Source organism: Apium graveolens, chromosome 9 (genome assembly GCF_009905375.1).
Source record: "Apium graveolens cultivar Ventura chromosome 9, ASM990537v1, whole genome shotgun sequence".
Taxonomy (NCBI): domain Eukaryota; kingdom Viridiplantae; phylum Streptophyta; class Magnoliopsida; order Apiales; family Apiaceae; genus Apium; species Apium graveolens.
Window position 1 is genome coordinate 105,852,549 of NC_133655.1, and position 10,416 is coordinate 105,862,964.

Here is a 10,416-nt window from a genome sequence, read left to right on the forward strand (position 1 = left end):
TAAGCTTAAACTAATTGTCAAAAAAAAATGTCTTTACAACAATTATTAAAGATGATAATTGACTAAACCAGATTTATTTCTATTGAATTTTCACAAAAAAAAACCAAAAATTGATACTCCCTCAATCTCACCGTTAAAAAAAAATTACTTGTATAAAGGTAAACAATGAACATTGAAAAGGACTTCATGAAGATTCTAGCTAACAATCCAAAAATTTTTGAGCAAAATTGAGCACTGCAACCAACACCCTACACCCTATGCATACTTTTATGAGAATTTGGAGCCCAAAAAGCCATTGGTTCCCGAGACAGGTATGGGGCGAATGACAGGGAAGTGAGGCTGCGAGATTGGTATATGACTTGATACTGCAAATGGCTGCTGTCCACCAGCTATGTACGGGGGACTAGAACACCATTGTAATGATTGTGCAGCTGTACTTCCTGAGGAATACAGACAAATTTCACTTTGTAAGATCACATACTATTTAGTACCGCAAAAAAATTATGCTTGGGTAATACACACCAAATTGAATGTATAACCAGACGACACTAGATAGTTCGCAAGTTTCTACAGAAAGTATTTGTACATCATCTGATCGACTAATAAACACTTAAATGACGGCTATTTACTTTAGTTTCCATGGTTTCCCTCTATACACGATTATATTTATTCACCATCCAACTATCTAAGTTCTTTCCATACCTTGATGCTTGGGAAGATGGATTTGCTGTTGAGCAAAGAGAGGTATATGGGGCATTTGAGAAAATGCGGGTGCACCTTGAACCACATCCTTCATGCCAAAGAACAAATTAAATTTAGCGCTAAGAATTTAGAGACAAGATATCCACATCAATGTTGACTCATAAATTATATATTAAAACATATCAATGTAATGTAACTTTAATAACTATAATGTTTTGTTATTTGCAAGAGACTTACATGTGACACTGGATGCATATAAACCAGCTGCCCTAACCGTCCAACCATCAACTGCGAATATCATTAACAGTTAGTTACAATGTATCATATCTTGTTGTAGATGTAAAACAGTAAAAGTTAACTTCTTAATTTGCATCATGTAATACATTTGCATCAAGAAGGGGCACCAGAATTTTAAACATACATTTTGAGAAGTTGGATGAACATAGGTGGTCCCAGCTTGAACAGGATGATATTGACTAGCATACCTAACTGGTTGTGTCCTGCTTCCCAAATGGCCAACCGCCTATTATAGAAAGGAGTCAGTAAGAGCCACCACTAGCAGTAGCTTATCACTTTCACTTTTGGATTAAAGGCATTTTGTTAAAAATTACATAAATTATCCTAAGTACAAGTCTGTGAAACTAAGGTGTTAGATTTACCGAGGCAGTCAAGTCAAACTTGGGTGATCTTGCAACAGGATATATTAGGTAACCTCTTGTATCTGCTTGCCGTAAACATATAGGGAGTTCATATTCATGTTTGAGGCATTACAAACAACGAACAACTTTATCCATCATTGTTAATAAATGGAACACTAAATTTAGATTAATTGAAATTTGAAATCAATACAATAGACTACAATTGTTTATACTGGACTTCCAACTTTTTAATTAATTTTATAGAAGATATGGAGGTGAATTGTTAAGTACCTTGCCCTAAAGAAAAACAAAAGGAAAAAATACAATCAATAGATATACTAGCAAATACTTACAGGTTGAGAGTATTGCATGTCAGTGCCACCATTACTGGATACCAAACCACCATATGGAACATATTTTACGGGCACTGAGCGAGGGACAAAAGGACTGAGTTCAACTTCTGGCTGTGCTGTAGAAATTGATACCACTGGAGAAGTCTCCGTCATGTATGCCACACTTGTCGCTGCTGGCACTACAGGAGTCACAGATCTCTGATGTGCAGATGGAGAAAATGTCTTTGCTCCAGGATTGAGCTTAAATTCCTAACAAAAATATGTTTTTAGCAAAACACCTTTTATCAAAATTGTAAAAATAGCAACTTGTGTTTCGAAGGGGAGCAGATACAGTCACAAAGGAGTTGAATGATAACTCATAACTCTTCCAAAACCTCAATACGTTGGTAGAATTTTGGTAGAAACAACCTGGTATAATTTATACTTTAAATACTACCCCTCTCACATGCATGGACCACCATAACAATGCCTTCCGAGGGTTAAATCTCACCAAAGAACAACAAATAGGTGTACATATTTGGGATATGAGGGTTTGAACTTGAATACACTCCTAAAATTAAGCTCTGATGAGCAACTTTACCCATATGGCCATATCTCAAGGTTAGTAGAAGCCACTAACCAGTGTATCCTTTTAACAAACATATTGTTACAATCCTACTAACATGCCAAATAAAATTTTAAAAAGCAGATTCTTCAATCAAGTACGAGTCACTTAATTAGTAGGAAAAAAGAAGAAGTACGAGTCAATTGACTATAATGAAACCCAATTGAAGGAGCGGTGACATGCAGCATACATGTTCAAAATTTGAGTAAACAGTAGAAGAGAATTACTCGGTGTTGAAAGTTCAAACTACGAGAAGACACTATCCAAAATCACTCCTCACCTTGGCATTTTTATTTAGACTTGAGATCTTTTGGGGAGCCATTTTGGTTGGTGCTAAAGTCGAGAGATGCATTTCTGAGGAAGCTTTTATTGTTGCTGAAATAGCAGCAGAAACACCAGATGGCATAGTCTCTGAAATAGGAGCAACTTCAGGACCATGAATCTTAACATCTAAACAAACAGAACTATCAGGTACATCATTCAGCAACACCTTGGTTGTAATCTCTTCATGAATTTCTGAAACAACATTGGATTGGGTTTCAGGAGCATCAACTGCATAAAAAGATTTGGATATTAGAAACAAATAAAATTATCCACTAGAGGTAATTTAGGTGTTCACCCAGCAGAAATTATGCAGTGATAAATGCCATAATCTGATCTACCAATTAAAGTCTCCAAATTTTGAGCACTTCCTCTAATAAAAAGAAATATAAAAAGGAGAACTTGCAATACAAAAAACAAAAGATTAATATCTTAATGGATTTGAGGCAAAGCAGTGTTGTTAAAAGCGCACATAAGCGCTCGCATTGCGAGAAGCGATGTGATGTGAGACTGAAGCGCCTCGATTCAATATGCGATGCAAGTTTACTGAAGCGCACTTTTTGGTGCGCTTTGTGCGCTTAAACGAGATGCAAAAAGCGCTAAAAAGCATGCTTTTTTAATTTTGTTGACTAGTTTGTTGACTGGACCTTTGACCGGGTCTTTTTTCAAGGAGAAGGGTCATAAAAAACCCTAAAAGAGACCAACACACATCATACAAACGATACAGAGATAGAAAACACACACACACACAAGCGATTGAACAAGATCTGTGCTGGATTATCTCCTTTCTGGTAATCATCTTCTGTGGTGGATTGAAAATCGTCAAGAAGATGAAGAGCCTGATGATGATGATTTTTAGTTTATGTCATGATGATTTTTAGTTTTTGTCAAGTTATAGAAGTACATGATAGAAAATTATTAAGAAGTACATGTAATAACGGGGTAGTTTGTTGTAACGGAAAGGTACATGGTTAAAGTAATTTCGTAAAGGCTGTTAAAGAAAATACATGTGAATGGTGCTGGGAAGAATCTAGTCAATATATGAGATTAGGTAACATAATGGTATGGACTGAGGAAGATGGCTTAGCCATACTGCTTTATTCCCAAGCTTCTTTCTATTTCTTCTTTTTTATAATAGTCTAAAATAACCTCTTCACTGACTGACACTTGCCTAAATCCCATCAAGTAATCTGTTAAAGTTAACTATGTGGTGATCAGCCACAACATATTAGGATTTAATTTTACAATTAACGAGATGTTTTACACATATTAAGAGAGCACACAAACAATGACAATATATATACAATAATACAAAAGATGCAGAAAATCTATTTCACGACTTCATCATGCAGGAAAGAGATAAAACACATGGCTTCATCTTATAACCTATCTATATTTATTCAATCTGAGGAAAGTTTATACTATGTTGTGATAATTATAGAGTCTTAAGGAAATTAACTCACGTGTTGAAATTGAGCCTTGAAGTTCAAGGATCTGCAGAAACAACAGAAATGACATCACTAAAAGAAACACTATAATTAGTAGATATACAGATTCATTAAGGTTTACTCAGCTTACATTTTGTTCCTTTCGATATTCTGACTTCTCTTCATAGTCGCCTCGATTCTGTCGCGACCAACCACGACCAGCATACCTATGGAAACAGTTAGAAATTATAAACTAATGTAACAAGTATTTGACATTTACTTGAAAATACAAATGTGTACATGTGACTCATAGCAAGGTACCCAAATGCTTGTGTATATAATGCGAAGACAGATTGTAACATAGACGTGAAGATATAAAAGTTAGAAGATAACTTGTGAAAACTAACTACTTAAACAGCACGAAGATCCCAATATCAAAGAGTGAACACAAGAGATATAGGAGAGTTGACTTTTTGCACTCCATAATAAGGTTTTACTGTGGAAAACATGGAACTAGTACTTTTGTCTATTAGGCTAGTCTTGTAGATTTAATCTAAATCAATGTGAGTCTGCTAAAAAATGAATCCAATATGTGTGCACCTCTAATGAATACACAATACACAATAGTGAAAGGGCGCATACACATGTCCATCAAGAAGATCATAAATAAAATAACTGAGAAGTTAATAGTATCCACCTGTTATTACTTGCATTACTAGAATCTTCCGTGCCCTGCATCATGGTAAATCAAAATTAGAGCAAGGAGGAAATATCAACTTAATAATTCATAAAACCGTTTATAAACTGATCAGATAAACATGAATACATGCACAAAAGAACAGCGCCAGAAACAAACTATGGTCCTCATTTATTCCATCCATTATTTAATTATTAAAGAATCTCTATATTAAGAAACTTCACCTTTGAAATAACTGCGTGGACAGTTTTCCGAGTTTCAATATCTAATACAGTATCTACTATCTAGTACATTATGTAAGTGATCACTGACCTTAGGAGCGGAACAATCTACGACACCATTCCCGCTTCTTGCTGAACTCCTATATTGGTACATAAAAGCAAATATTCAAAATTAATTATTAAAAAGATATCACATTTACAATGAATATAGATATATAGATGTATATATTGATTATCAACCTTTTGAGAACCACAAATCAAATAGTACAACCAGATAATATGGTTTAATATATTACTGTTTGCGAGTGTTATATGCTCTAAATAAATAAAACTGATATAATCTACACTATCCCTAATCGAAGAAAACATGCACAAAAGTTTATCATTTGCTGTAACCTAAAATAATTTAGCCCTCAGTCTCTAATCATCTTGCATTGTCCAGTGTAAACTCTTATAATTCTATCATGAGGCCAAAATATCATGATATCTTACTTAATATTTGACATCAATGGCTAGCAAACATATAATATATCATAATTGACATAAAAGCTATCACTTATTCTTTTCAATGACAAGAAAGGCAACCTAGATCGATTGTTGCGCTTCTTGTTCCCAGTGTGCTTTCCATTGTGTGCTGCCTTCTCTACAGAAACAGTAGAACTGGCATTGCTGGTAGCCCCAATATCATTCCAAGATGCATTTCCGGATCCACCATCTTCTGAATGCAGAACTCCCTGTAAACCAAATAAAATCTTTATACCACACACAAAATACATTATTACAGAAACAGACCGACAACCGAATTCACTTACCTTGGAAACCACTTGCACGAGATCTTGTGCTTTAATAACGAGTGTTTCTATTACACCCTTGTTCCCTACATTGGCCACACGATTACCCTTCTTGACCATTCTTGCTTTCTTCAGAATAATAGCTACACTCAATACTCATACCAATCAGAACTATTAAAATCACTAAATTAAAGAACTAGAATCAGTCTATATCTCAAAAATAATCGCAAGATTCAATTAAAACTTCACAAAAATCCCAATAATCAAGAAAAACATAAAGACAAATAAAACCCCATGAATCTCATAAAATCGAAAAAGGGGGGACAAGGAGTGTGTTGAATTACGAAAGGAGAGAACTTACAAAAGTCTTGATGAGGAGAAGAAGTGTAGAAAATGCCAGAGAAGATGGAACCATCTTTGACAAAAACGTCGACGGTATGGCCAATGATGCACATAGTTGTGAACACTAACATGTCGCTTACTCTCTCTTCTTCTGTTGAAAACCCTCCTCTGTTTCTGCTCACCATCCTTTCTTTCTTTTCTCTCTCTCTCTAGAAATCTCTTTATATGTGTGTCAGGGTAGCGAGAGAGAACGGGGGAACAGACAGCTAATAAAAGTTTACAGGGGGATCTGAAATTCTGAATAAAGGGCTGCCCCCTCTCCTTTTTCATTTACTTCCCCGATTTTCTTTTACTCCTTTATTTACATTTTAAAATTCATAAACCATGTTAATTATTAACCTAAATTATACTTTTTCCCAGTCTTTTTAATTGTGATATTTGCAAAAAAAAACTCGTAAATAACTGTCTCATTGTTATTTTCATGCATATTTTTATATATTGTTTCATATTCGTCCTTTAATTATTAACTAGCTTTATACCCCGCGCAATGCACGTGCATGTTCTATAGTGCGTGAATTGATATTATTTTGATTGTAATTATCGACGATATATTCATGTTGCTTCATGATGAATCGATTAACTAAATATCTCCCTTTATGGAATTGAGATCATGTCGTATTAAACGTGTTTTTTCTCAAAATGAATTGAATATGTAGAAATGAAATCGAAATATACGATCAAAATATAATACAAATGAAAGCACACATATCTCATGAAAATAATTAAAACTCGTAAGAATGAAATATTGCGGAGTTAATTAAAGAGTTACTATAGTTGTTTACATGATACAATTAGTGATAGAAAATACAATGAATATGAGGTAATCTTATTTTCCATATTAGAAATGATTGGATATGAAAGCCGACATATTAAATATAAGATTGTATAATTGACAATATAAATTGATAGGGATAAATAAATTATGATTGTATAATTAAATACTGCATTAATTGTACAAGCTGTGGGCTGCTAGGCCCAATAAATAGATATATGATACTCAAACCAGAAAGGTTAAGCCTGATGGACCAGATCAGGCCTGACGGAATAAAAAAGGCCCAAAAGCCCTGATTATTAATTAATTTCGTAATTAATTAATAAGGGAGAAATCAGATGTTGAAAAGAGTCCCGATAAGGATATAAATCCTTAGAGATTAGCCTCAAGGGGACCTAAAAGGATAAGGAATCAGCTTCCTACTTCCTAGGACTCCTAAGTCTATCCTAATTCAGAGGCTTATCCACCAAGTCTCCTATACCAAGTCCAATTCAAGGACTCCCACATCTATATAAGGGGTCTCACCCCCACCAATCAGAACTACGTTTTTTGACTTGATCCTTGGCAATCAGCAAGGTACGTAGGCATCTTGTTAAGGCAGATTGAGTCACGAAACACAAGAGCAGTCAAATCGAGCCTCGAAGCTCACGTTCCTTAGTATTAAATACAGCAATTATATATAGTAGTTTTAATCCATAACATTTGGCGCCGTCTGTGGGACTAACGCAACAACAACCATGGCGAGAACACGGAGAACAACCAGCACTCTGGAGGAGGGAACACCATCAGGGACAACCCAGGTGATTTCATCAACCGTGGAGGTTCCTCCCCATTCAACTTATGCATCTGCTCAGGGGGAAGCCCAGACAGGGGCAACTCATCCTCAGCCACAAGGGACAACTCCCCCGATTATTCAAGGTACGAATCCTCAAGTTCAACAAATACATATACCTGTGAATTCTCGACCCGTCGGGTATGAATATTCAACTATTGTTACTACTAACCCCCCTTATGGGATGCCCCTTCACCCTGAGGTTGGAGGAAGTGGATATGCGGGGCGAAGCGAAGCACGAGGGCGGTCGCCCCCCTATATACGAGGTTTGGATCCTATCCCTGAGGATCGGGAATTTTCTGGTCCATACACTGAGAGAGACTCCGAATCTTCGGATGATGAAGTGGCCCCGAGAAGGAGGCGTCCTGGAAAAGAGCCAATGGCCGATGGAAGGCAACGCCCCCAAAGCACCCCAGGGGCGAATCCCCAAGAAGTGCAGGAAAAGATCAGGGCTCATGAGGCTGAAATCCAAAGGCTGAGACGTGATTTGGAGGCTCACCAAGCCACCAGATCCCACATACCTCCTAGGGGGAGAAATCCTCCTCCTATCATAGACCTGGATGGTCCGGTAAGAAGAAGGGCTGCTGTCCCAAGAACTGATCCAAGCAATCTCCTTCCCCTTGGAGATCCTGATGATCCAACTCCACCCTTCACAGAAGAGATAATGAATGCCCATATCTCAAGGAAATTCAAGATGCCCACTATCAAAGCCTATGATGGCACGGGAGACCCCGCTAATCATGTTAGGACATTCTCTAATGCACTGCTGCTGCAACCCGTGAACGATGCTATAAAATGTCGGGCCTTTCCTCAAACCCTGTCGGGTATGGCTCAAAGATGGTACAGTCGCCTACCCCCAAATTCTATTGGATCATTCAGAGAATTAAGTCAGGCTTTTATTAAGCAATTCATCAGTGGAAGAGTCCATGAGAAAAGTTCAGCATCTCTTATGAGTCTTGTGCAGGGAGCTAAGGAATCCTTAAGAGATTACCTGAATCGTTTTACAAAGGAGGCTTTAAAAGTCCCAGACCTTGATGATAAGGTAGCCATGATAGCACTGCAACAAGGAACTAGGGATGAGTTTTTCAAGATGTCTTTGGCCAAACGACCCCCTGAGAGCATGTTGCAGCTCCAAGAGAGGGCAGGGAAGTATATCAAGGTTGAAGAAAGTATGAGGAAGACTGTAGTAAGTAATGAGCCCACTGGAGGCAAGAAACGAAAAACTGATTTGGAGTATATCGCTAAGGATAAATATCCTAGAACTGAACAAAACCCTGATTCAACCCCCAAGAAGGGAGGACCTGGGCAAAAGTTCACTGAATACGCTAAGCTGAATGCTCCCAGAAGTCAGATTTTGATGGAGATTGAGAAAGACAGAGATATTCGCTGGCCTAAGCCCTTGAAGGCTGATCCCGCCAAGCTAGATAAGGGCAAGTATTGCAGGTTTCACAAAGATGTTGGCCATGACACCGATGAGTGTAGGCAGTTGAAAGATGAAATTGAGTTTTTGATTCGAAAAGGAAGATTGAACAAGTATACTGGAGATGGAGGAGACAGAAATAATAATGGAAGGAAGAACTTTGAAGATCGTAGGAGGGACCAAGATGATCAGGGGCGGAATCCCCAACCTAGAGGACCAGTTATAAACACCATTTATGGAGGGCCGAGACCTCGAGGGCCTGTGATAAACACGATCTTTGGAGGTCCAACTGCTGCTGGATTGTCCAAAAATTCCAGAAAGGCATATACTAGAGAGGTTATGCATATTGTTGGAGAAGCCCCGAAGAGGGCCAGGACAGAAGTAACATTGGCTTTTGATGATTCCGACCTAGAGGGTGTGAAATTTCCCCATGACGACCCGCTGGTCATAACGCCGATAATAGGAAATAGCCCGGTTAAGAGGGTCCTGGTGGATAATGGTGCTTCTGTGGATATCTTGCTCCACGACACCTTTCTAAGGATGGGGTATAACGACTCTCAGTTGACACCAACCGACATGCCGATATATGGATTTGCTGGAGTAGAATGTCCTGTGGAAGGGATAATTAAATTGCCTATCACCATAGGTACGGAGCCAAGGCAAGCAACGCAGATGCTGGATTTTGTGGTGGTAAAGGCTAGTTCAACTTATAATGCTATCATGGGGAGAACAGGGATACATGCCTTCAAGGCAGTCCCCTCTTCCTACCATTCAGTCATGAAGTTTCCCACCCGAAACGGGATTGGAGAAGAGAGAGGAGATCAAAAAATGGCTAGAAGCTGTTATGTGGCCTCTTTGAGGGCAGATGGAGTCGGGGGGCAGGTTCTTCCTATTGAAGATATGGATGTTCGAGAAAATGATGAGAATAGAGGAAGGCCAGCAGAAGAATTGGTTTCGGTTCCTTTAGATCCCAAGAATCCTGAGAGGATGACTTTCATTGGAGCTACATTAGAGGAGCCCCTTAGAGGGAAGTTAGTGAAATTTTTGCAAGAAAATAGTGATGTGTTTGCATGGTCAGCAGCTGATATGCCAGGCATAGACCCGGAGTTAATTACCCACAAGTTAAACGTGGATCCAAGCCGGAAGACAGTGAAACAAAAGAAAAGAAATTTTGCCCCGGAAAGACAAGAGGCTATAAAGCAGGAAGTGGAAAAGCTCTTAGAGGCTGGTTTCATT

The 10,416-nt window shown here is 38.0% G+C and overlaps 1 protein-coding gene across 2 annotated transcripts; it reads right to left on the minus strand.

Moving 5' to 3' along the window:
• Nucleotides 1-6,409, minus strand: LOC141686960 (uncharacterized). 2 transcript variants are annotated; one of them, XM_074492076.1, is made up of 13 exons: nt 6,116-6,407; nt 5,776-5,897; nt 5,549-5,697; nt 5,055-5,103; nt 4,743-4,777; nt 4,197-4,272; nt 4,082-4,112; nt 2,578-2,849; nt 1,694-1,942; nt 1,124-1,225; nt 940-990; nt 703-790; nt 1-440 (listed from the first exon to the last, which is right to left on the minus strand). In XM_074492076.1, exons 1-13 carry the CDS (start codon nt 6,279-6,281, stop codon nt 268-270), a joined length of 1,563 nt encoding a protein of 520 aa, XP_074348177.1. In that variant the 5' UTR covers nt 6,282-6,407; the 3' UTR covers nt 1-267. The 2 variants fall into 2 exon arrangements, with proteins under 2 accessions (XP_074348177.1, XP_074348178.1); XM_074492077.1 differs by lacking the exon at nt 1,124-1,225 and having other exon boundaries at nt 6,116-6,409.
• Between the last annotated feature and the right edge of the window lie 4,007 nt (nt 6,410-10,416).